The 19,362-nt window shown below is 59.1% G+C and overlaps 2 protein-coding genes across 5 annotated transcripts in view; both read left to right on the plus strand.

Annotated features, from left to right (window-relative positions):
* The first annotated feature begins 7,947 nt into the window (after positions 1-7,947).
* On the plus strand, positions 7,948-16,854 carry LOC104014244 (zinc-binding protein A33-like). Of its 3 annotated transcripts, XR_015703885.1 has the most exons (8): positions 7,948-8,004; positions 8,570-8,844; positions 9,468-9,563; positions 11,306-11,539; positions 11,895-11,965; positions 12,746-12,861; positions 12,970-13,624; positions 16,725-16,854. XR_015703885.1 is itself a non-coding variant. In XM_087753930.1 (7 exons), exons 2-7 carry the CDS (start codon positions 8,572-8,574, stop codon positions 13,512-13,514), a joined length of 1,335 nt encoding a protein of 444 aa, XP_087610056.1. In that variant the 5' UTR covers positions 7,948-8,004; positions 8,570-8,571; the 3' UTR covers positions 13,515-14,106. The 3 variants fall into 3 exon arrangements, 2 of the variants coding, with proteins under 2 accessions (XP_087610056.1, XP_087610058.1); XM_087753930.1 differs by lacking the exon at positions 16,725-16,854 and having other exon boundaries at positions 12,970-14,106; XM_087753932.1 differs by lacking the exon at positions 16,725-16,854 and having other exon boundaries at positions 11,946-11,965; positions 12,970-14,106.
* A 1,883-nt stretch (positions 16,855-18,737) lies between these two features.
* The window catches only part of FLT4 (fms related receptor tyrosine kinase 4), a 60,904-nt gene continuing 60,279 nt past the window's right edge, over positions 18,738-19,362 (plus strand). Inside the window, exon 1 of one of the 2 annotated variants that reach the window (XM_087753929.1) lies at positions 18,738-18,951. In XM_087753929.1, the coding sequence (XP_087610055.1) occupies positions 18,894-18,951 (58 nt within the window). In that variant the 5' untranslated portion in view covers positions 18,738-18,893. The remainder of the gene's footprint in view (positions 18,952-19,362) is intronic. The other variant, XM_087753928.1, reaches the window with a different exon arrangement.

A 19,362-nucleotide genomic window follows, 5' to 3' on the forward strand; every position in this document is an offset into this window, starting at 1 on the left:
GAGGGTCAGATCCACTCCTGATACTGACCCAGGGATTTGGCTGGGAATCCATTTGGCTCCGTGTTCCCCAGAAACGTGACTCGGGAGCCACCGTCTGACACTGAGAGATAGGTATGACACCGAGTCCCCCAGGAGAAAGAGCAGCATCCCCAGGGTACGAGCTGAGCACGCACAAGCCAGGCGGAGACCGTGCTGGAAAGCACAAAGCCTTATAAAGGCAGGGCTCTGGGTTTGTCCTTCTTTCAGCTCTTCCAGGCGATGAAAAGGATGGCTCACAAGCCTAATTAACTGGAACATGCTAATACCACTGAGCTTCCCTGGCCAGCAAATTTGGCACAAGGCGTGTGGGACACTTTCCAAACAACTGTGCAGGGGAGCGCGTGCCTGCAATTTATTATTCGATGAGCAGCGTCTCCTCTCTGCCTCCACTGAAAAGCTCAGACCAGACACATGAGGGAGGTGAGTCTGGAGCCTGCAAAACCACTTCGAAAGCCATTTCATGCTGGAGGGAGAAGAGACTTATTTCTCCCCAGGTGTTAAAGGTATTTAAGGTGCCAGGGGAAATAGAGCTTTGCACAGCATTACCTCTGTGAGCACTCAGGGCTTCTAAACGCTGCAGCATGTGGTGCTCAGCTTCCCACGGGGAAAACCTTATTCCTTCAGGGTGACATTGGCTCTGGGAAGATGTGCAGCCTCCCGTGACATCCTCGTTTGAGGACCAGGGTGGTGTGCGTCATTTTGCAGAGCGAACTAGAGGAGCGCAGCCTGCCCTGGTAGCTGGAGAAAGGGGAAAGGTGGCAGGGGCCCTGGAGCCATGTCTCCGGGGTGGGCTATTCCCTGTTTTGACAGCTGTCCTGGGCAAGTCAGTGCCCCGGCTTATTCCCCTGGAAAAGGAGGGGGAAGGAGGTGCCTAGCTCCTTTTACAAATAAGTCAGTCTGTGAACTTTGAATGGGGAGCAAAGAGCAGGGCTCTGAAAAAGATCAATTCATCCCCATGGTAAGATCATCACTCTCGGCGTTTAGCATGCACCGCTAAAACTGGAGGCAGAAGATGCAGCCTCCCGAAGGCCACCGCCTGCCTCTGGCCTTGGCTTCAGCCCGGCTGCCTCCTGCGGTGGCCCTGGCCCCAGAGCTGTTCGGGACATCTCCGGCACAGCGCTTCGGTGGCAGCGAGCTGCCCGACCGAGTGCTGCCGCAGCCTTGCTGGTACAGACACCGGGAACAGGCCAGAAGATTTGTGCAATATTCCTAGGACCACACCGGTTTGACCATCCATCCTTCCCACCCTGGGGCCAAAGGACTCCTCCTCCCGTGCTCCTCCCCATCACCAGCATCGTGCCCGTGCATCCCGCCTCCTCGGCTGCCTGCCCCTCCGCCTCGGCATCGCCTGCGTGGCCAGGCATGGCAGCATGTGCTTACAGAGGGCACGTCTCTCCCTGCTCCCTACCCATCGCATCCTTTGCAAACATTCATTCTTATGGCAACAGCTCCAGAAGGAGAATCTTTTTGAGGATCTCCCAGATTTTTTTACAAAGACATAGCCACTTGAATTATTTTCCTTAAAGGAGATGGTTATCTTGCTCAACAGCAACTGAATTTCTTTAATTGTGTTTCTGGTGACCACTTTGGTAATGCTCACTATGTGGCAATAAGAAAATGGAAGGCGGAAAGGTAAAGACAAGTGCAAAGAGCTGCTTTTAAATCCTGCCTGGGGTCACAGGAGGGGGCCTCCAGGCTGAGGCTGCCGAGCTGCAGGCAGTGATGGGTCTAAGTTTTTTCCAAAATGAGTGAGATTTTGGAGCACATCTGCATCTTTCTCAGATAGCAAAGCCCAAGGCAAATAGCAAGGGGGAACATTTATGCCCAATAACCTGTGCTTTGAAGGAAATGCTGCACCGAGAGATCTTGTTCTTCTTGCGGGGTCTTCTACAGAAACATCCCTTGGCTTTTTGAAAGCTGCATGATGGTAAATAAATTTGCTCCATCTCCACTGAATGGGCTGAAGATTTTCATATGTGACATTTGGGGGTGCTGCAGAGAACTGGACTCTGTGGGCATCTTTAATGCAAGTAATGAATACAGCAAACAGCCTCAGACCAGCCAGGGGAAAGCAATCTGGGGATGTGACATGGCCACTGGTCTGGATTTCATGGCTACTGTGTTCTGACCATGGAATATGGATGACAACCCACAAAAGACTCGAGCACCTTGAGTGGTCAAGCCTGTCCAGCCCATTTTTGGAGGACGGACTCATGAAGACCTTTCCCACGTCCCTGCTGTATGGAGATGAGGTCAGAAACCTCAAAAAGAAAAAAACAAAACAATCCCCATGTTTCAGGCCCTGCAGAGGCAGCTTGACGTGTCTGTGAATGCTTGGAAGCCTCACCATGAACCAGGCATCCAAGTGCAGCAGCGGAGCGTTACGGGGCATCCTTCACCTGGGGCCCAGGCAACGGGCTGGCTGGGGAGCTGAAGCATGACCCATCCTGGGGAAGGCTGAGAGGACAAAGCTGTTTTGGCCAAGCCCTGTGCTGTGTGTGGAATATCAGAGAGGTTTCATGCATAGCTCAGAATACACAGGCAAACAAGCAGCAGCCAGAAATGTTAATATTTGCAGAAATCTCCTGGTTTTGGCGCCTGGGTGTGGGGAGCTGAAGGACGCTGGTGGAATGCAAACATGGATTCCTGGCTGCCCGGAGGGACGGCATGGGGAATCTCACATCTCGGCGTGTCAGACCGCCCGGCAGGCCAGCTCGTGATGGTTTACACGCAGAGTCCTGGGGAGGGAGACTGGGCTGAGAAGTTCAGCAGCCATATGAATCTGGCCCCTAGGAATTGAGCTATTTGAGCATCCCTGGGAAAAAAAGCCATGATTAAGTGGCGTTCATCCTCCTGTGCCTGTTTCCTACACACCATCACCCGTGGGCTGTGAGTTAAACCCTCCCACAGCCCCAGTGCCCCCAGCGCCATGCAGCAGCCAAGGGCTCAGAAGAGCCCCAGTCCCATGGTGCAAACTCCCTCCCTCCACGCAGTAGGAAATGGATTTCTCCATGCTGTTTCCTAACCTTCTCCATGAGCTCCTGGACGCACAAGGGACAAAATGACACAAACCTTTAGATCACTGGTCTTACTTGACCTGGGTCCTTTCACAGCATGTTTGGGATGGTTTGAACCTGCTCAACAGCTCTCACCATCTCCATCTGGCTCTTATCTGGACCACGGTTGCCACTTCATGGGGGTACTTGGGGCCAGTTGGATGCCTTTGGAGCACAAGGCTCTGGCCTTAGCAAAACAGCGGTGTCATTTGGGCCTGGGAAGAAAATACTGGCAAATAATGGCCTACCCTTTGGTCACCCTGCTCCTCCAGCTATTTATCCAAAGATATCATATCTCAGAGCATTGCTTCATTTCCTGCTCGCTTTTCTAACCGAGGCCTTTAAATCATGTCACTGCAGCTGAGGTCACGGAGGGATGCATAATATTTGTTAATGGTGATGCAGCTGTTACCTTGATTCACCTCATCACTTCTTCTTTCACTTTTTTCTTCCTGCTTGCTGCTTTCCCTTTCCATTTCTTCCTCCCTCCTGGTCTCAGCGCAGGAGAGAGCTGGCAGGACCCCACCGAAGGAGAACCTCCTGGGGTGCAGCCTGCTTTTGGGGACATGGGGAGTCTGGGGATTTCTCCTGGACCAGCAGCACCACACTCCCTCCTGGCCAGGGATGCCATGGGCAGTGGGAAGGGCTGGCTCCAGGCTGCCCCATCCTCACTCCCATAGTCTTTCCGCTGGGGCTTGTCCAGGTCAGCACGTGGAAAAGACCAGATTTAATTCAACTCAGTGTCTGAAATGTGGAAATAAGGACCACCGAAGGATCCCAGGGTAAGGACAGAGGATAGGACTGATAAGTCTTTCAACTGTGTTTAAAACAAACTCCCACATGTGGACTTTCAAACCCCAGTAGGCAGCTGAGCTGGGAATTGCCAAGTGCTGCTGCTCTTTGTTCCCTTACAGCCGCACCAAAACCGCCGACTCGCCCCGACGTCCGTGGCTGGGGGACCCCCCGCCCCTGAGTTTCCACTCTACAGGGGCCGGGCCGGTGGGTGCAGGGGGGCCCAGCACAGCAAGCGCAGGAGTCACCCGCTGAGGGGCTGCCCAGCACCTCCCCGGTGCAGGACCCGAGTGCTCCAGCCCCAATTTACCCCTCTGCTCCCTCCCCTGCCCCGCGGCCAGGCACCGCTCAGGCAGAGCCGTGCGGGAGAGAGGGACCTGGAGGAATCGAAGTCCTCAGTGTTTATTTGTACTCAAAACAAAGTGAAAAAGGGAAATCGAAATACAAAGCTTCTCAACCCCTGTTGAGCTTTTCTGCCTCCATTTGGAGAGCTGACACAAGGGACCGATACTGCGGATCAGCAGTTTCTTCCCCTTCCACTCATGTATCACGGGTGAAGCCCTCTGGCAGCCGGACCCACCGCGCTCCCCCCTTCATCTCCCTCCTTCTGCAAGGCCAAACAGTGCCTCTGACACCCATTCTCCAAGAATACTTGTTTACTGCACGGAGCGGAGAACTGCGAAGGGGTTTGGACTCAATCCATGAGCTTTCGGCCAGACCCTTCCCAATCCACGTTATCCTTCATCTCCCCAGTGCATAATCAGGCTCTCCAAACACGGCGTTCTCAGGTCCCAGCCCAGAGCTTGGAGCCTCCCAAGAGGAATATGCTAAAAAAAGAAAGAAAAACATTACATTGCCAACTGAAGCGAGTGCTGAAAGGAAGGAGATGCCAGGAGCACTTAAACAAGAATTCGAGACTGGGGGACGCTTGGGCGTGTGTTTTCAATCCGCAGACGAGAGACGTGTTCATTGGGAAATGACTGCCACTCTCTGTTAACTTTAGATCTCGTAGTTGATGTCGCAGAAAGGTAAATGGCCACGACGAGGGCATCCCCGCCTGTATTAGAACTTTCTTCTGCGATTGATGGATTAGTGCAGCATGTGGTAAAATGGTGCTGCTCCTCCTTTGTCTCCGAAACCTGCGTTTGCAGCTCAAACCTACAAAGATGGAGACGAGCAATTTTACACGGGCTATCGGTCCTGTCGGCAGCGAGCAGAGTTATTTGGGAAAATTGAGTCAAGACATCGGGGGTTCAGGACTCCCTTGGGTGCTGTGGGGTGTCCTGCAGCACACGGACTCAGCTGGCAGCGCCATGCCCTGGTGCAGAGCATCTCTCCCATGAGAGCAGCATCCCGCAGCCCCAGGCCAGCCCTGGGGGCAGGGTATCCGCTGCCACGGCCCCAGCCCGGTGCTGCAGCGGGGGGACGCTCCTGCTGCTCACACTGCACAGAGTGCCCAGGACCAGGCTCCAGCTGGGGCTAACAGGGGAGCTGATGGTGGAGCTCAACACCAGCTGAGCTATCCCAAATTCTGCTGTTTAAGGCTGAAGCTTCAGTTATCTGGGTACAGAGGGACTCACCTTCTCCAAACAACAGGCCTGCAGCTGCCATGGGGTGCATGGAGGTGCAGGCTGGAGGCTGTCACCTCCCTGGGCTCCGTAACCAGCCTCGCGGGGAGGGATGAGCTCTCCAAACATACCACAGGCGCTGATTCACGGGGACATCTCCCAGCACTGATGGCTCGGGCTGCTGGGGGAACGTAACCTTTCGCAGCACATTCCAAATCTCTGCTGAAAAGCAATTATTGATGCTTTTACCTCTGTGCAGAGCGGTACAAATAATAATCATATCTCTGCAAGTTGCAACAGGTCAGGGAGCAGCACCGTGGCTCACCCCAGGCTGCGTGTCCTGCGCTGGGTGTCTTGTCTGCTGGCTTGTGTGTGTGTATATGTGCGTGTCTGTGCATAGTCTGTAATGCTGGAGAAACGGTAGCAAAGCCAGGAGATCAGAGGCTGGACACAGATGACGAAGCCATTTCCCTCTCAAAAGGATGCATCTAAGCAGATGATTCAGCTCCTATCCAAAATCCGCCAGTTCAAACCAGCTATGTCTTGGGGATTGCTGGTGCGTGGTGGGAGGATGACACGTAACGCCAGCCGCTCTCCCGCTGCGCAGGCGCTACCCATTCGCGCAGCGGCTGCAGCACACTGGGCTGGTGGCATTCACTGCTCCCAGCAAGCCCCGGCCCGTTTGCATGGTGAGATCCAGCCTCGCGGAAGCACAAAACTCCGTAAATGTGGGGAGTGAGGTTTTGGTGCATTAAGTCACAGCTAAGTCAAGATTATTCAGTCGTCCCTGGATCCCTGTGTCATCCCTGGGTCCCGGTGTCACCGTCCTAGTGACATTCCCATGGGGACCCCGCTGAGTTGAGCAGTGGAGAGGGGAAAAACAGAGCAATGGGAGCAGGTTCAGCCTACTGGAAACAATTCCTGCCCGGGGAGTGCTTCCCATCCCCCAGCGCCTGGCGAGCAGCAGGGGCTGAGCATCCCTGTCCCACTGCCACCACGGGGACTGGAGCAGGAGGGTGCAGCCAAACCCTGCCTTGCTTAACCAGCTGGAGCAGGTCCTGAGCCCCCAGAATAACCATGTTGGGGCTGGCAGCATATTTGGGCATGGCCTGACCTTGTTGGTGTCCACGGATGCCACTTGTTTGGCCGCCCAGAGGCATCAGAGCACTTTCACAGCAGCCCACATCCTCCCCCCTTGTCCACGGCACCCCCTGGAGCTCCGTGCTTTCCTGGGGGCACCCCCAGCCCACCACACACACTCCAGCATTCGCACTGCCTATGCCAGGGCTTTGCAGAGCAATGGGGACCAACGAGGAGCTTCAGCTCGGCACTGCTTTGTGCCCGGGTGGTTGCAGGAGGCTGCCCGGGGTGCATCTCGCCTGCCATGGCCAGCGTCCCCCAGGACCGATCGCTCCTCATGTAGTCAGCGATGCTCCAAGTCCAAACATCAGCGTGGGGCTGTGGCTGAGTGTGTGACCCCGAGGGGCTGGTGGGGACAAGGGGGAGGCTGACGCCTACAAGCAGGGCTGCTGTGGCCACATGCCAGTGAGCACGCATGCACAGGGCAAGTGAAAGCCTGGGAAAATCCCTCAGACAAGCAAACAAAGATGAGAGGAAACATTTTCTGCATTAATTGCACTGCTCTACTGGCAAGAAAACGCAGAGCAGCAGGAGGGCGGTAGACGGACACTGCCTGGCACAGCTCCCTTTTGGGGGGATGCTCTGATTCTAGCGGCGGTTAGGAGAGAGACGGCCTCTGCAACAGCTGCTTGTCCCTGAGCGTTCCCTCCTTTTGCTTTTCTTTGCTTTTACTTCCAGTATCGACAGCTCTCGTAACTTTTCTCACATGTCCGTCAGTGTTTGCTGCTTCCCACAACATCCCATGGCCCAGCATCAGCTGACCACACAAGGATGAAAACCCTTCCTTCTTCCTTTTGCCAACAAGCCTGCAGCCCTTGTGATTCCTGAGCGAAACCTGAAGCTGTGACCCCAAAGCATCGGTCTGAGCTGCTCGTCAAAGGTCCTGTGACTTGCAGAGCTGGCTCAGCTCCTGCAAGCTTCAGGCCTCTGGCGAAGGGAAACTGGGGAAGAGAGGGGAAGGCATTTCCCCCCGGGGCTCATTTCCACGCTGTCATTGCTGAATGCAGCAGCGGGGCAGTGCAGTGCAGTGCAACGCAATGCAGTGCAGTGCAGTGCAATGCAATGCAATGCAATGCAATGGAACGCAATGCAGTGCCGTGCCGTGCCGTGCCGTGCCGTGCCGTGCCGTGCCGTGCAGCGCCGTGCAGCGCCCGGTGCGCAGCACGCGCGCCCCCCGCGGCGGCGCGCGAGGGCCCAGCAGCCGTCCCGCCCGGCGCACACGTGACCACGTCACATGCCGGAGCCCCGCCTAGCCCCCCCCATCGCAGCTCTCGTCCAATGAGCGGGCGGGCGGGTCGTGCATCCGCGCGCCGATTGGTCTGGGAGGACGTCAGTCAGCGAGCGGGGCGGGAGGGAGGCTCAAAACTCGTAGGCTGCGGGGCGCGGTGCGGTGCGGTGGCGTGAGCACGGTGGGTGCCGCGGGGAGGCCGGGGCTGTGCCCGGGGGAGCGGGGGGTGCAGGCCGGGGCGCGCACCCTGAGGCTCGGGCCCGCAGCGGGCTCTCGCTAGCCCGGGGCTGAGCCCCCTGGCAGCCGGGGGGCCACAGCGCACGGCACCGCCGGGGTTCGCCCCAGGGCTCCCCAGGCTGTAGGGCGGCTGCTTGCTGTGCCTGAGCCGGGGGACCCCTTCCCTTGGGCCCTGTCGGGGGCACGCGGCCTGTTAGGCCCTGTCAGCAGTTTTGCTGAAGTAACAGGAAGCAGGCGGCTGTTATTCTGCAAAGGGACTGACCCTTTGCCGGGGCTTCTCTGTAATTCCCACTGTTCGGGGCTTTCCAGGGCTGGGTACGCCCAGTGCGGTGCCTGGGCAGGCCCTGTGCCTCCTGCCCAAGGTCTGGTAACCAAGTCCTGCCCCAGAGCACCCAGCAGAGCCCAGCATGAGGAGAGGCCGAAGTCCACCCTAGCCCAGAGAGAAGGGGGAAGGGGATTTTTGGGATGGTGGTGGCAGGAAACTCAGGGTGGGACCCGTGTGCCAGCAGGGATGGCAGGCAGGAGCCAGGACCGGAGCCTGCGGGAGGAGCTGACGTGTGCTATCTGCTGCGAGCTCTTCAGCGAGCCCGTCATGCTGGACTGCATGCACCACTTCTGCAAGGCCTGCATCCAGGGCTACTGGGAGAGCTGCACCCGCATCCCCTCCTGTCCCCAGTGCCGCCGTGAGTTCCCCAGCCGGGCTTTCCGCACCCACTACCTGCTGTCGGGGCTGGTGGAGAAGGTACGACGCTGTGGTTCCACGGAGCACCGGCACAGGATGCAGGTGAGTGGCTTCTGGTCGGCTCGGGAAGAAGGGGATGGGTGCCGCATCAGCCCTGTGCGGGCAGCAAGAGCCCACCGCCCCGTCCTCCTGCGGTCAGTTCCTCTGCCAGGGAGCCCTATGGGTGCCTTACCTGGCCCGAGTGCAATGGCATCTGTGTCTCTTCCTGACTCATTCCCTCTCCCTATTTCCTTCCAGCCATCTGTCTTTTGGACACTTTCTTTTCTTGCATTTGTTTCCCTCGCTGCTGTGCCCGACTTCCATTGCAGCCTGATTGTTTCTGACATAGGGACCACGCAGCCGGGGGTGAGGGCTGCTTGTGCCGGGTGTGCTTGGTGTGCTGTCAGTCCCTGCACAAGTCAGTTCACAGCACACAGGTTTTAAACCTTCTGCAAACAGATATTCCAGGCTGGAGCTCCCAGTCTTAAAAATAAATTCGTTTCATTATGTGCACACACACACATATTTCTCAAGCCTGTGCGTCAGGTGTTTGCTTCTCCTTACTGCCTTTATAAGAAATCCTGTCACAGCCTCTGTGTAATGCTGGCCTCAGGAACTGGGATTGCTCCTGAATCACAGCAGAGTAGTGAAAAGGTCTCCTCACCTTCTTTTCCTTGTTCCTGCAGAAGCGCCTGGAAGATGCTTTGCAAGCTCGTCAGAAGGAGATGGAGAACTTCTTGCGGAGGAAGCATGCGACGCAGGAAGATATCTGTGGCCTGACGGTAATGCCCTGTGATAGCTGCTTTTTGTACAGCCCCTGGGTTAATGTTCATAGAGGGTCTGCGTATCACTTCAGCTGATATTTAGCTCAGCTTCCTGTAAAAAATCAGGCAAATAATTATGTAGGGATCTGAACAATCTCCCCTGCATGTAGGCCAAAGCCCATCACTACTGAATATTCAGTGGAGGCTTTGGGAAGAGGCATTAAGCACTCATTAATGCAGTGTTTACAAGGTGTGTTGGTGCAGCAGAGCCGAGATAGGGTGAGTGGTGAGAGCTGTCGGCAGAGCAGCCTGTTCTGGCCCTGCAGCGCTGCCACTTTGGGAGGGGATTAATTCTTGGAAGCTCTAAAATCCTCTTGTATGTCTGAAGGGCTGGCACCAAAGCTGAAGGAGCTGGGTCAGCAGCAATGTTGGCACTGCAGAGAGCAGTGGCCTTGTCACAAGGACCATGTTTAGATTCGCTGCGAAGCTCTGAGATGATGCGAGGAGCCCGAGTGCTCTCTCCAGGTTTGAGTGGCACCAGGCCGCCTCCTTGTCACTGATCAATGAAGCAAGAACAGCCACAGGCTGACTGCGCTTCCTTCTTGAGTGGCGTGAAAGTATTACAAGCCAAGGAAGGAGGGTTTAAGGAAAACACAAGTAGTTCAGAGGTGAGATAAAACTGATGGGACCCTGCCTTCTGACTGGAGTCTCTGATCCCCCCTGCCTGCAGTGTGTTTCATACCTCTATCCCACTGCCAGGTTTGGAATACACCTTTGAGGTTAATGAAGAAGTGTTAGCAAATACACATGTGCGGCCGATGTCCTGTTGCAGTGAAAGAGCTGACTAAGAGGTGCTTCAGGAGTCAAGGAGCAAATTGCGGATCTGAACGGGGAGGCCTTGCATGTCCTCTGTGGTTCTGGTGTGTCAGCACGAGCACCTGCTAGAGCAGAGGGAGGCTGGGGTGCTGTGCTGGCTGGTGAAGCTTCAGATGTACTCTGGGGGAGACAGATTTCCTGCTGGTAGAAAGAGATGTGTGTTTCAGGAAGCGCTCCTCAAGAAAATAATGAGGGCCAAGGTTGCACTTAGAGATTAAAAGCTTAAAGATTGGGAAAATGAAGAGTCATTGGCTGTTTCTTGTAAACAGGCAGGAAGGCAGTGAGAGCACCACAAGGTCGGCTGGCCGACTAAACAACTGGAAAAAAGTGACCTCTGAAAAGAGCCGAATGGGATTTTATCAGCGTTAACTACAGAGATTAGTTCCTGCACCTCCCCCGTCTCTCCCATACAAACAGGAGCCCTGAGAGAGGGAGGCATCAGAGAAAAAGAGCAAGTTACCAGTGTTGGGCAGCTCTGCCTAAGGTCTGGCATGATGTGAAATAAATCCCAACTAACCTGAACAGCTGAGTCCGCAGCTCCAGAAAAGCAAAAGAGCTCCAGTCTTGCACACAAGCAAATTCCTGGTGGTGTGGGAGAGGGCTGTGGGCTCCCACTGTGGCTGTGTGCAACGATTTCTAGTTAAGGTGACCAAGCCGTTGGTAGAGCTTGCGTTTGTGTGGTTTTGTTTTGTTTTGTTTTTTCCCCCCTTTGGCTCTGCAGCCTTGAAAGTTGTCCTTGTGTCCTGTTCTCCATCCAAAAAGTTGTGGGTATGTCTGAGACTCTGATTTCCAGGACTCTAAGCAGATTAACAGGCCCAGCCATCCCATGCACCTACTTGTGTTTTAGGTGCCACACTCAGATTCTGCCTTTTCCCTCTGCTCAGAAGGTGTCTGGGGAGCTGACCTTCAAGATCCGTGCAGAGTTTGCCCGCCTTCATCAGATTCTGGAGGAAGAGGAGAGAGCTGTGCTGGCAGAGCTGGGCGAAAAGGAAGAGCAGTTGCTGGCACGGCTGCACAGGGACGTCCACCGGCTGGAGGAGGGGATGTCAGTGCTGCAGCGGGACATAGAGCGCATAGAGCAGACCCTGAGCAAGATGGAAGAGGTGTCGTTGCTGGAGGTGAGCGTGCTTGGCTGACCCTGGCAGGAGGCTGAGGGGTGTTTCAGGATCTGAATTTGGGATGGGGAGGGTCTTAAATGACAGCACTAGGCTGTACCTGGAAGTTATTCTCACTGCCATCCCTCCGGATTATCTACCCAACCCCTTGGAGCCTGGAGGCTTTAGCCACATGGGATATGGTGATCTCTCCAGTGTGGTGGGTCTCGGGAGCCTTCCTCCTCCCTTGTCACTGCTGTGAAATTGCCTTGGCTGCAGTGCCCAGGCAGTTTCCCCCAGGGTGGGGGTCCTGGCAGGTTGGTTTCCTGTCTCTGTGCTGTGTGACAGCAGGAGGCAGAACAGGGAGCTTTTTTTACAGCTGCATGAATTACAGACAGTGACTGCTAATTCTCTCTGCTCCTCACTGCAGGTGGAGAGCCTGGATATCAGGTAAGTGTCTGGCATGAAAGAAGCTGTTTCCCTTTGCAGAAGCTTATCTCTGTCCCTGGCTGGGACCACATGGGGAGGGATCTTATCTCAAGTTTTAAAAGCATCACAAATTGCTCAGTGAGCTGCTGGTGCTGTGCTAGGTGGGGGCTGGTCCCCAGCACATGTTGGATGCTCTCCCCAGGGAGTATGTGTGTCAAGACAGCTGGGCTGGAAGAGCGGATGGAGATGGGCTGGTTTGGAATGGGTGCAAGAGCCATGCTCGCTGCAAGCGAGAACAAGGCTGATGCCACAGGCTTTGGGTGCTTTGGCTTCTCCCTGCCCTTTCTTAGCTTCTTACAACACACAGGGCTGCAAAACTGACCCTGAGGTGCAGGATTGTCTGAGGCTGTGAGTAGCTGAGGGCCAGAACTGCCATAGGGGAGTGTGTCCCTGTCCCCTCCCCGGGGGCCACAGTGGGATGCAGCCTGGCTCCGCAGGCCTGGCCTGTTCACCCATGCAGGAGTCCTGCTTGGGTGTGCTAGGTGCTGGTCTGCCGTGAGTCACTGCTCCACGAGCGGTGCTGCCAGATCTGTCTCGGTCCACAACGCCTCTGCCCTGAGCCCCTTGCCACGCCAGGGGTAGCGCCACATCAGGGGGAGCAAGCAGCTGCCAGGGAGGTTTGTGTCCCATCTTTACCAAATCCGTCGTGTGCAGTAGCATGCTGCAGTCCTGACCGCGCTCTTCCCGTGTGCCTCGCTAGCAGCGCGGCAGAGGGGTTGACTGCCGCTCTCTCTGCCCCAGGCCCTCGGTGCGTGTTGAGATCCAGCCTGCCTTCGACCTGGAGCGCTACAGGGACAGCCGCAGCGGCCCTTTGCAGTACATCTTCTGGAGACAGATGCTGCAGTCCATCTGCCCCAGTGAGCGGATCGGCATGAGGGATGGATGTGCTGGGTGGTGGCAGGGCTGGGGATGCTCTGCAGAAGGAATATGCAACCGGTAAAATGCTGTGCTCAATGTCTCCACAGCTCCTGCCCCGCTCACCTTCGACCCTGAGTCAGCCCACCCCAACCTGGTCTTCTCCAGAGACCTGACAGCAGTGACAGAGAGGGATCGAGCCCAGCCCGTCCCCATCAGCCCCCGGCGCTTCCGTCAGTGCGTCAACGTCCTGGGCTCACGGACCTTCGACAGTGGCCAGCACTACTGGGAGGTCTGGGTGGGCAGCAAAACCAAGTGGGACCTGGGGGTGGCCGCCGAGGCTGTGGATCGGGCGGCGAAGGTCAAGCTGTGCCCGGAGAACGGCTACTGGACGCTTCGCCTGCGGAACAAGACAGAGTACTGGGCCACCACCACTCCCTGGGTGCGCCTGACTCCCCGCCGGCCACCCCGGAAAGTGGGGGTCTTCCTGGACTGCCAGGAGGGCACCGTTGCCTTCTTCGATGCTGGGGACATGTCCCACCTCTTCACCTTCCACCATCTCTCTGCAGAGAGATACTGCCCCTTCTTCAGCACCTGTTTCAGTGATGGGAGGGACAACATGGAGCCCATGCGCCTCTGCCACCTCGCTCTGTGAGGGACAGGGGTGCTTTGGAGACACCAGCCTGGCTCCGTGTCTCTCCCCGCAGTGCTGCCGGTGGGCTGCCCGGGGCTATGCTGCAGGCTCACCTTGCACACATGGACCTGGTGGGTGTTGGAGGGGCTGTTTTGCTTTCAGTTTTGGGAGGGTGGAGGGGGATGAGTGTCTTCCCGGCTCCCATCTGCCCTCCCTTCTCTGTGCCATGGTCTGTGGGTGCTGCACCGCCTTCCTGGAGGTGCCTGGCACCCCTTGAAGACCAACCTGTGCCTGAGCATTGCATGTTTCAGTAACCAAAGCCACAGAGCTGTGGTGGAGGTGGCCGCAGGCTGCTTGCACCTCCTCTTCCTGTGCACTCCCACCCATAAACCCTGGGGAGGAGAGGGTGGTGGTCCCAGATCATCATCAGGTGCCTCTTGATGCTCAGCTCCATGTCCCAGGGGCGCGTGGGCTTCCTCTGCTCCCAGAGCTTCGTGGGGAAGGGCTGCGGGCCAGCGGCAGAGGGAGCTCGGTGCACAGCGTGGGACCCACCAGGGACTGTGGCACTGCCTCCTCTCAACTCTTGCACCATTAAAGCTCATTAGAAAGACCAGTGCTTGCTGGACCTGCTTAGGGCTTGCATGCTGGGGGGGGAATCTATTGCACTGGGGTGTAGCAGAGCCTGGGGGCACAGAGCTGACCCCTGCTCCAGGCCAGGCTCCTTCCCTCCGCCTGCAGCACAGGAGGCACAAAGAGCCGTTGCTCTCACTCGGCCCTTCCCTGGGAGCGCTCCCTGCACATCTTGCAGTGGCTCTTGGCCTTTTGCTTCCCCCCCTGCCTCTGTGGGGCTGCTCGGGGAACGCGGTGGGGGTTTGGCAGCCCCGTGGGGTGGGGAGGCTTGTCTGAGCCCAGCCGTAGGCTCTTGGGTTTTAAGATCCAGTCTCCTCTGGCCTGCCTGGGTCTTAAGGATTTGTATATGTGAGAAATGCAAAGTCCCATTTCAGGCCAACTTCATGAAAGCCCCAGCAGCCTTCACTGCCTGGAGCGAGCGGTCCCAGCGTGCCTCTTTGCCTGTCAGCCCCACTGGCAGCGCTGCCGCTGCGGGAGGGTGGCCGGGGGCTCCGGGGCTGCTGTGGTTGGTGCCTGGGGGTGCTGGCCGCATCCCCAGCTTGCTTGGCCTCGCTCACGAGTCAGCGGAGTTGACTTGAGGCAGGAGGTGCTGGGGTGGGTCCGAGCCTGGCTGGTGGGAGCCGTGAGTGGGAGGGAGGATGGCAGTGCCTGGGGTGGGTGGGATTGTCCTGTTTATCCCACTCAAGTCCACTCCAGGGTGAAAGCAGAGGCTGGAGCTACCCCGATCCTGCGTAGCCCCTGGTGCTGGCTAGAGCCTGCAAATTCCTCCTCTGCAGAGGCTCAACTTTCTGTGCTGCAGGAAGGGCCAGGCACGGGGGCTTTTCAGCTCCCACAGCTGGGCACAGGGACACTGGCCAAAGCAAGTCCTTCGCTGGTCATCCCCCGGCCCAGCGGGGATGGGACAGGGGGCCCCGTCCTCCCATGGTGCCACAGGGGACATTCCCCCTTATGGTGCACCACCACTGCAGCGTGCCAGGGCCAGGCTCCACTGCAGCACCCGGTTTTGGGGTTGCCTAATGCCTGTGCTGGGGCAGGAGAAGACTTTGTGCTCAGCCGGCGGGCGGGGTGACCCGTGCAAGACGCAGGCAGATGTGCTCTCCAGTGCAGCAGCACCAAGCAGCCTGGAGCTCTGCAGACATGGGGTGGAGGTGGGTGCAGAGGGGACCCAGTTATTGGGAAGCTGCTGCTCTGTGGAGCCTTGCTTGGGGGTTGGGTGTGCTTGGAGGGGCTGTCAGGGGTTTCTGCTCCGTCCCAGTCCCCAGTTGGGCTTGAGCTGGTGGGTGAGCTCTGCTCCCTCCCTGCTGAGCCCCTGGGCTGGACTCTGAGCCTCCTCTCAGGGCTCCTGCCTCGTCCTCTCGCTGTCCCCCAGCCTCAGCTGAAATAAGAGTGGAGAAGAAAGAGCTGTTGGCTTGGAAATGCTGCTGTGAGCAGGAAGAGGTCCCGGTGCAGGGGGCTGTCATCCCCCCTCCAAGGGCTGGGAGCCTCTGCGGGAAGGTGAGGCTGGCTTGATCTCAGTGGGGAGCTGTGGCTGGGGGAGCTGAAACCCATCACCTCCCTGACCTGCCCCGCCACTGCGGGCAAGTAAGGCTGGGCAGCAGCAGGCAGCCGTCCCCGAAGCAGGAGCAGGAGCGGATCCGCCAGGCGCTGGCAGGCAGCGAGCGCAGCCGGGCTTCGGCGGCTGCCGGCAGGCAGGAGGGTGGCAGCCAGCTCCCGCTGCCCACCGCTGCCGCGTGCCGCGTGGGCCGGTGTGGCGGCACGGGCTGCGAGCAGCTCGCTGCGATGTGCGCCAGTGCCATCGCTGCCACCTCCTACACCTTCTCCTTGCCAAAGGCAGAGCTGGAGAGCAGCAAAACCTGCTTGTCCCAAATCCCTGGGCTGAGCAGGCTCCCGAGGAAGCATATCCTTCTTCCTCCTCCTCCTGCCGGGCTGCACGCGGTGGCCGTGGCGTGCTGCTCCCAGGCACAGCCACGTTTCAGGTATAATGTCCGTGCCTGGCCCTGCCAGCGGGGAAGGGCTCTGGCAGGAAGGCTGGGGCAGGCAGAGCCCCTGCCCTGCAGGCAGCACGTACGGCAGCTCCTACGTGCGGGGAAAACGCTGCTCTGGGCTGCCATACGTGCAGCGGTAGCCTGGCGAGGAAATACTGCCTGCCGTTAAACGCTGTCTGAAAAATGCATTTCCCTGATAAACCATAGCACCGTGGAGTAGAAACCACGGGTGCGGTGTGAATGCAGTGACCGGCTGGGCCTGGCCCTGGGTTCAGGCAGGAGGGGATGGGGTGGGCGAGTAGGGGAAGCGCCCTCGTCTGCTCCAGCATCCACGCTCTGAGCCTGCCAGGGCTGGCTCTCGCCATCTGCCCCAGGACCAGGCTGTATTTTCCCTGCAGGTTATCTTGTCGTTTTGTCCCTGGGTGTCCTCAGAGCCACCCCAGTGTGCCTTTCCCATGGCCATGCCTGGGTCTGGGCAGCGTCTGGCAGCCCTGGTCCGCTGCCGCCACGAGTCTGTGTCTTTATCCTGTGCTTTGGGGAAGCCCTTGCTTCCTTGGGTCCCCCCACGTGCCGGAAGAGGGGCAAGATTTTAAAATAAGATCCTTTTGTTTCCCAGGGCGGCAACAATGGAAAGGTCCCATCGGTCCCACAGTTACCCTGTGTTTGTGATGGAAAATTCCCCGTCGTGGCGGGGAGAGCCCTCCCCGGCGTCCCGCCGTTAGATGGCAGCATGGACGGGCTGGTCCAGGCCACCACCGCCTGCATGGTGCCACATTTGGACTGCAATGGGTGGAGGATGCCAAAAGTCCTTGATTTTTGGAGTGCCAGAGGATCCCCCCCGCCCCAGGTCAGAGCCTCTGTGCTTCTTACACTCGGCCTCTCTGGGCAGCTCTTGGGTCATGCATTTTCTCCAACATCTCAGCGGTGTGATGCGATTCATCCCTCCGTCACTGTCCGCACCTCACCAGCTCGGTGCTCATCTCTCAGGCGCACGATGACCCCTGATGCTCACAGTGGTCCCCGGCGTGGGTACGCTGCCGTGGCGGGGAGCCCGTGGCTGCCCCATCTCTGATCACAGCTCCTGGCACTGGGGAGGGGTCTGATCCCGCAATCGCAGCTCTTCTCTTCAGTGCTGCCCCTCTGTGCAGTCCCCAGCTCTGCCCCATCACCCCATCACCATGGCAAGTTGTAAAAATCTCTCTCCAGAAACGTGCAGGGATTTGGGCACCCACCCGGGATGGAGGGACACCGCTGCTTTCTGCTCCTTCGGGATGGAGGAGGGAGGTGGTCCAAGATGAGCGCGCTGAAGAGCAATGCCTCCGGCACTCTCAGGGTTAAGAACTCACTAACTGGGCCGGGGGGAGTCGGGTAAAATAAATTCTGTGGCTTGGAGCCCCTCTGACGGCTCCGGGAGAGGGACAGGGTGATTTCTTCCATGGGTTTGGCAAGGAGAGCAGCTGAGCGCACAAGAAGTTTTGATGCCTTTTCGAAGCCATGAGCACATGGTTCTCATTCAGGCTCTTTCTTCGCTGTCTGCAAGTGTGCGTAATTAATAACCCCACCGGGCACAGCATGGGGCCGTGCTTATTTATCTGCTCAGCGCTCGCTGGGTGCGCAGGCAGCTGGCCGGGGCTGTGCCCGCCATGCCGCCATGCTCCCGAGGCTCTGCCATCACCTCCATCCGCAGCGTGTTCGCAGTCGGTTTGCACCGAGCTGGAGCCGCTGTTGCTGGCAGTGGCGGTGGTGTGGGGGCAGCGCCGCTGGCACGCATGGACTGGCACTGTCACCATCCCACTGCCAAAGTCCCGGTCGTGTGCATGGGTTTCGGTGTACGCCTGCCAGAGAGGGGTGCGTGTGCCACATGTAACGGTGCTGGGGGGTAACGTGGCTGCCTTTACGCTGCTGGCAGTGTGCGTGGATGGATGGCGTGAGTGGGGGCCCCCAGTGCTCCCCCAAATGAGTAGGGGTGCAAGCGTGTGCAGAGAGGTGTTAGAAAGTGCGTGTGCATCTTTGTGTGCCCCTGGGGGAGCGGGGGCTTGGGGGCGAGCGCAGGACTGCGTGCCTGGGTGTGTGCACACGGGTGGGAGGTACGGGCTTTGCGGGGCATGCATGCAGGCATGAGGGTGTGCATGCAGGCAGGTGTGAGCTGCGTGTGTTCACACGAGGCGTGCGCGCACCGGCGTGAGAGGGTGTTTGTGTGCATTCCCTCTGGCCCGAGAGGTCGGGGTGCGCACCCGGCTGCACGCAAGAGAGGAGACGTGCGGGCATTTGCACACAGGCGATGCGCGGTGCACACGGATGCAGATGGGGCGCACAGGGGTGCACGCAGGCGTGCAGGGCGTGCGTTCGCACGCATATGCACACAGGTGTGGGGGTGCCGATGCGTCCGGGGGGGGGGGGGGGGCAGGGGGGATGCACACCCATGCACACAGGTGCGGGACGCACTTCCACCCAGCTGCAGGGGGATGCGCGCCCACGCACGCAGCTGCGGGGCACCCGTGCGCACAGGTGCGGGGGGGTGCGGAGACCCCGCAGGTGCACCCACACCCCCCCAGCCCCCCGCCCCGCCCCGCCCCGCCCCGCCGCCCGCCCGGCGCCCCGCAGGCTCGGCGGAGGGCGGCGGGCGGCCCGGGCGGGCGGAGGAAAAGGAAACGGCCCCGGTGCTCCCCGCCCGCCGCCGCGCCTTGCCGCAGCTGGGGCGCGGCGGGAGCAGAGCTCGGGAGCGGGGCGCTCCGCACCGCATCGCTCCGCGCCGCCCCGCACGGACCTGCCGGCAGCCCCGGAGATGAAGAGAGTTTGTACGCTGCCCCTCTGGCTCTGGCTCGGCATTGTCTCGGAGGCAGGTGAGTGCTGCGGGCTGCCCGGCCCCGGCCCGGGGCTCGGCCGTTCGTCCCCGCACCTGCGGGCGCGCTGGGGGTGCGGGCTGCCACGGCGGGATGGGACGGGACCCGGCGCTGCCCACCCGCATGGCCCCCAGACCCCGCAGGGACCCGCACTGCCTGCTGCGGCGTCCCCCATCCCCGACGGGGACCGCCACAGCCCGCCCCGGGGTCCCCCCATCCCCGATGGGGACCGCCACAGCCCGCCCCGGGGTCCCCTAGCCCCGCCACAGCCCGCCCCGGGGTCCCCCCCGTCCCCGATGGGGACCGCCACAGCCCGCCCCGGGGCCCCCCAGCCCCGACGGGGACGCGCCGCGGTGCCCCCCCGGGTGTCCCCCGACGGCTGTGACAGCGTCCCCGCAGCGGCAGGACGGG

This window comes from Nipponia nippon, unplaced genomic scaffold (assembly GCF_047370975.1).
Source record: "Nipponia nippon isolate SJK-2023a ecotype South Korea unplaced genomic scaffold, ASM4737097v1 scaffold_17, whole genome shotgun sequence".
Taxonomy (NCBI): Eukaryota; Metazoa; Chordata; class Aves; order Pelecaniformes; family Threskiornithidae; genus Nipponia; species Nipponia nippon.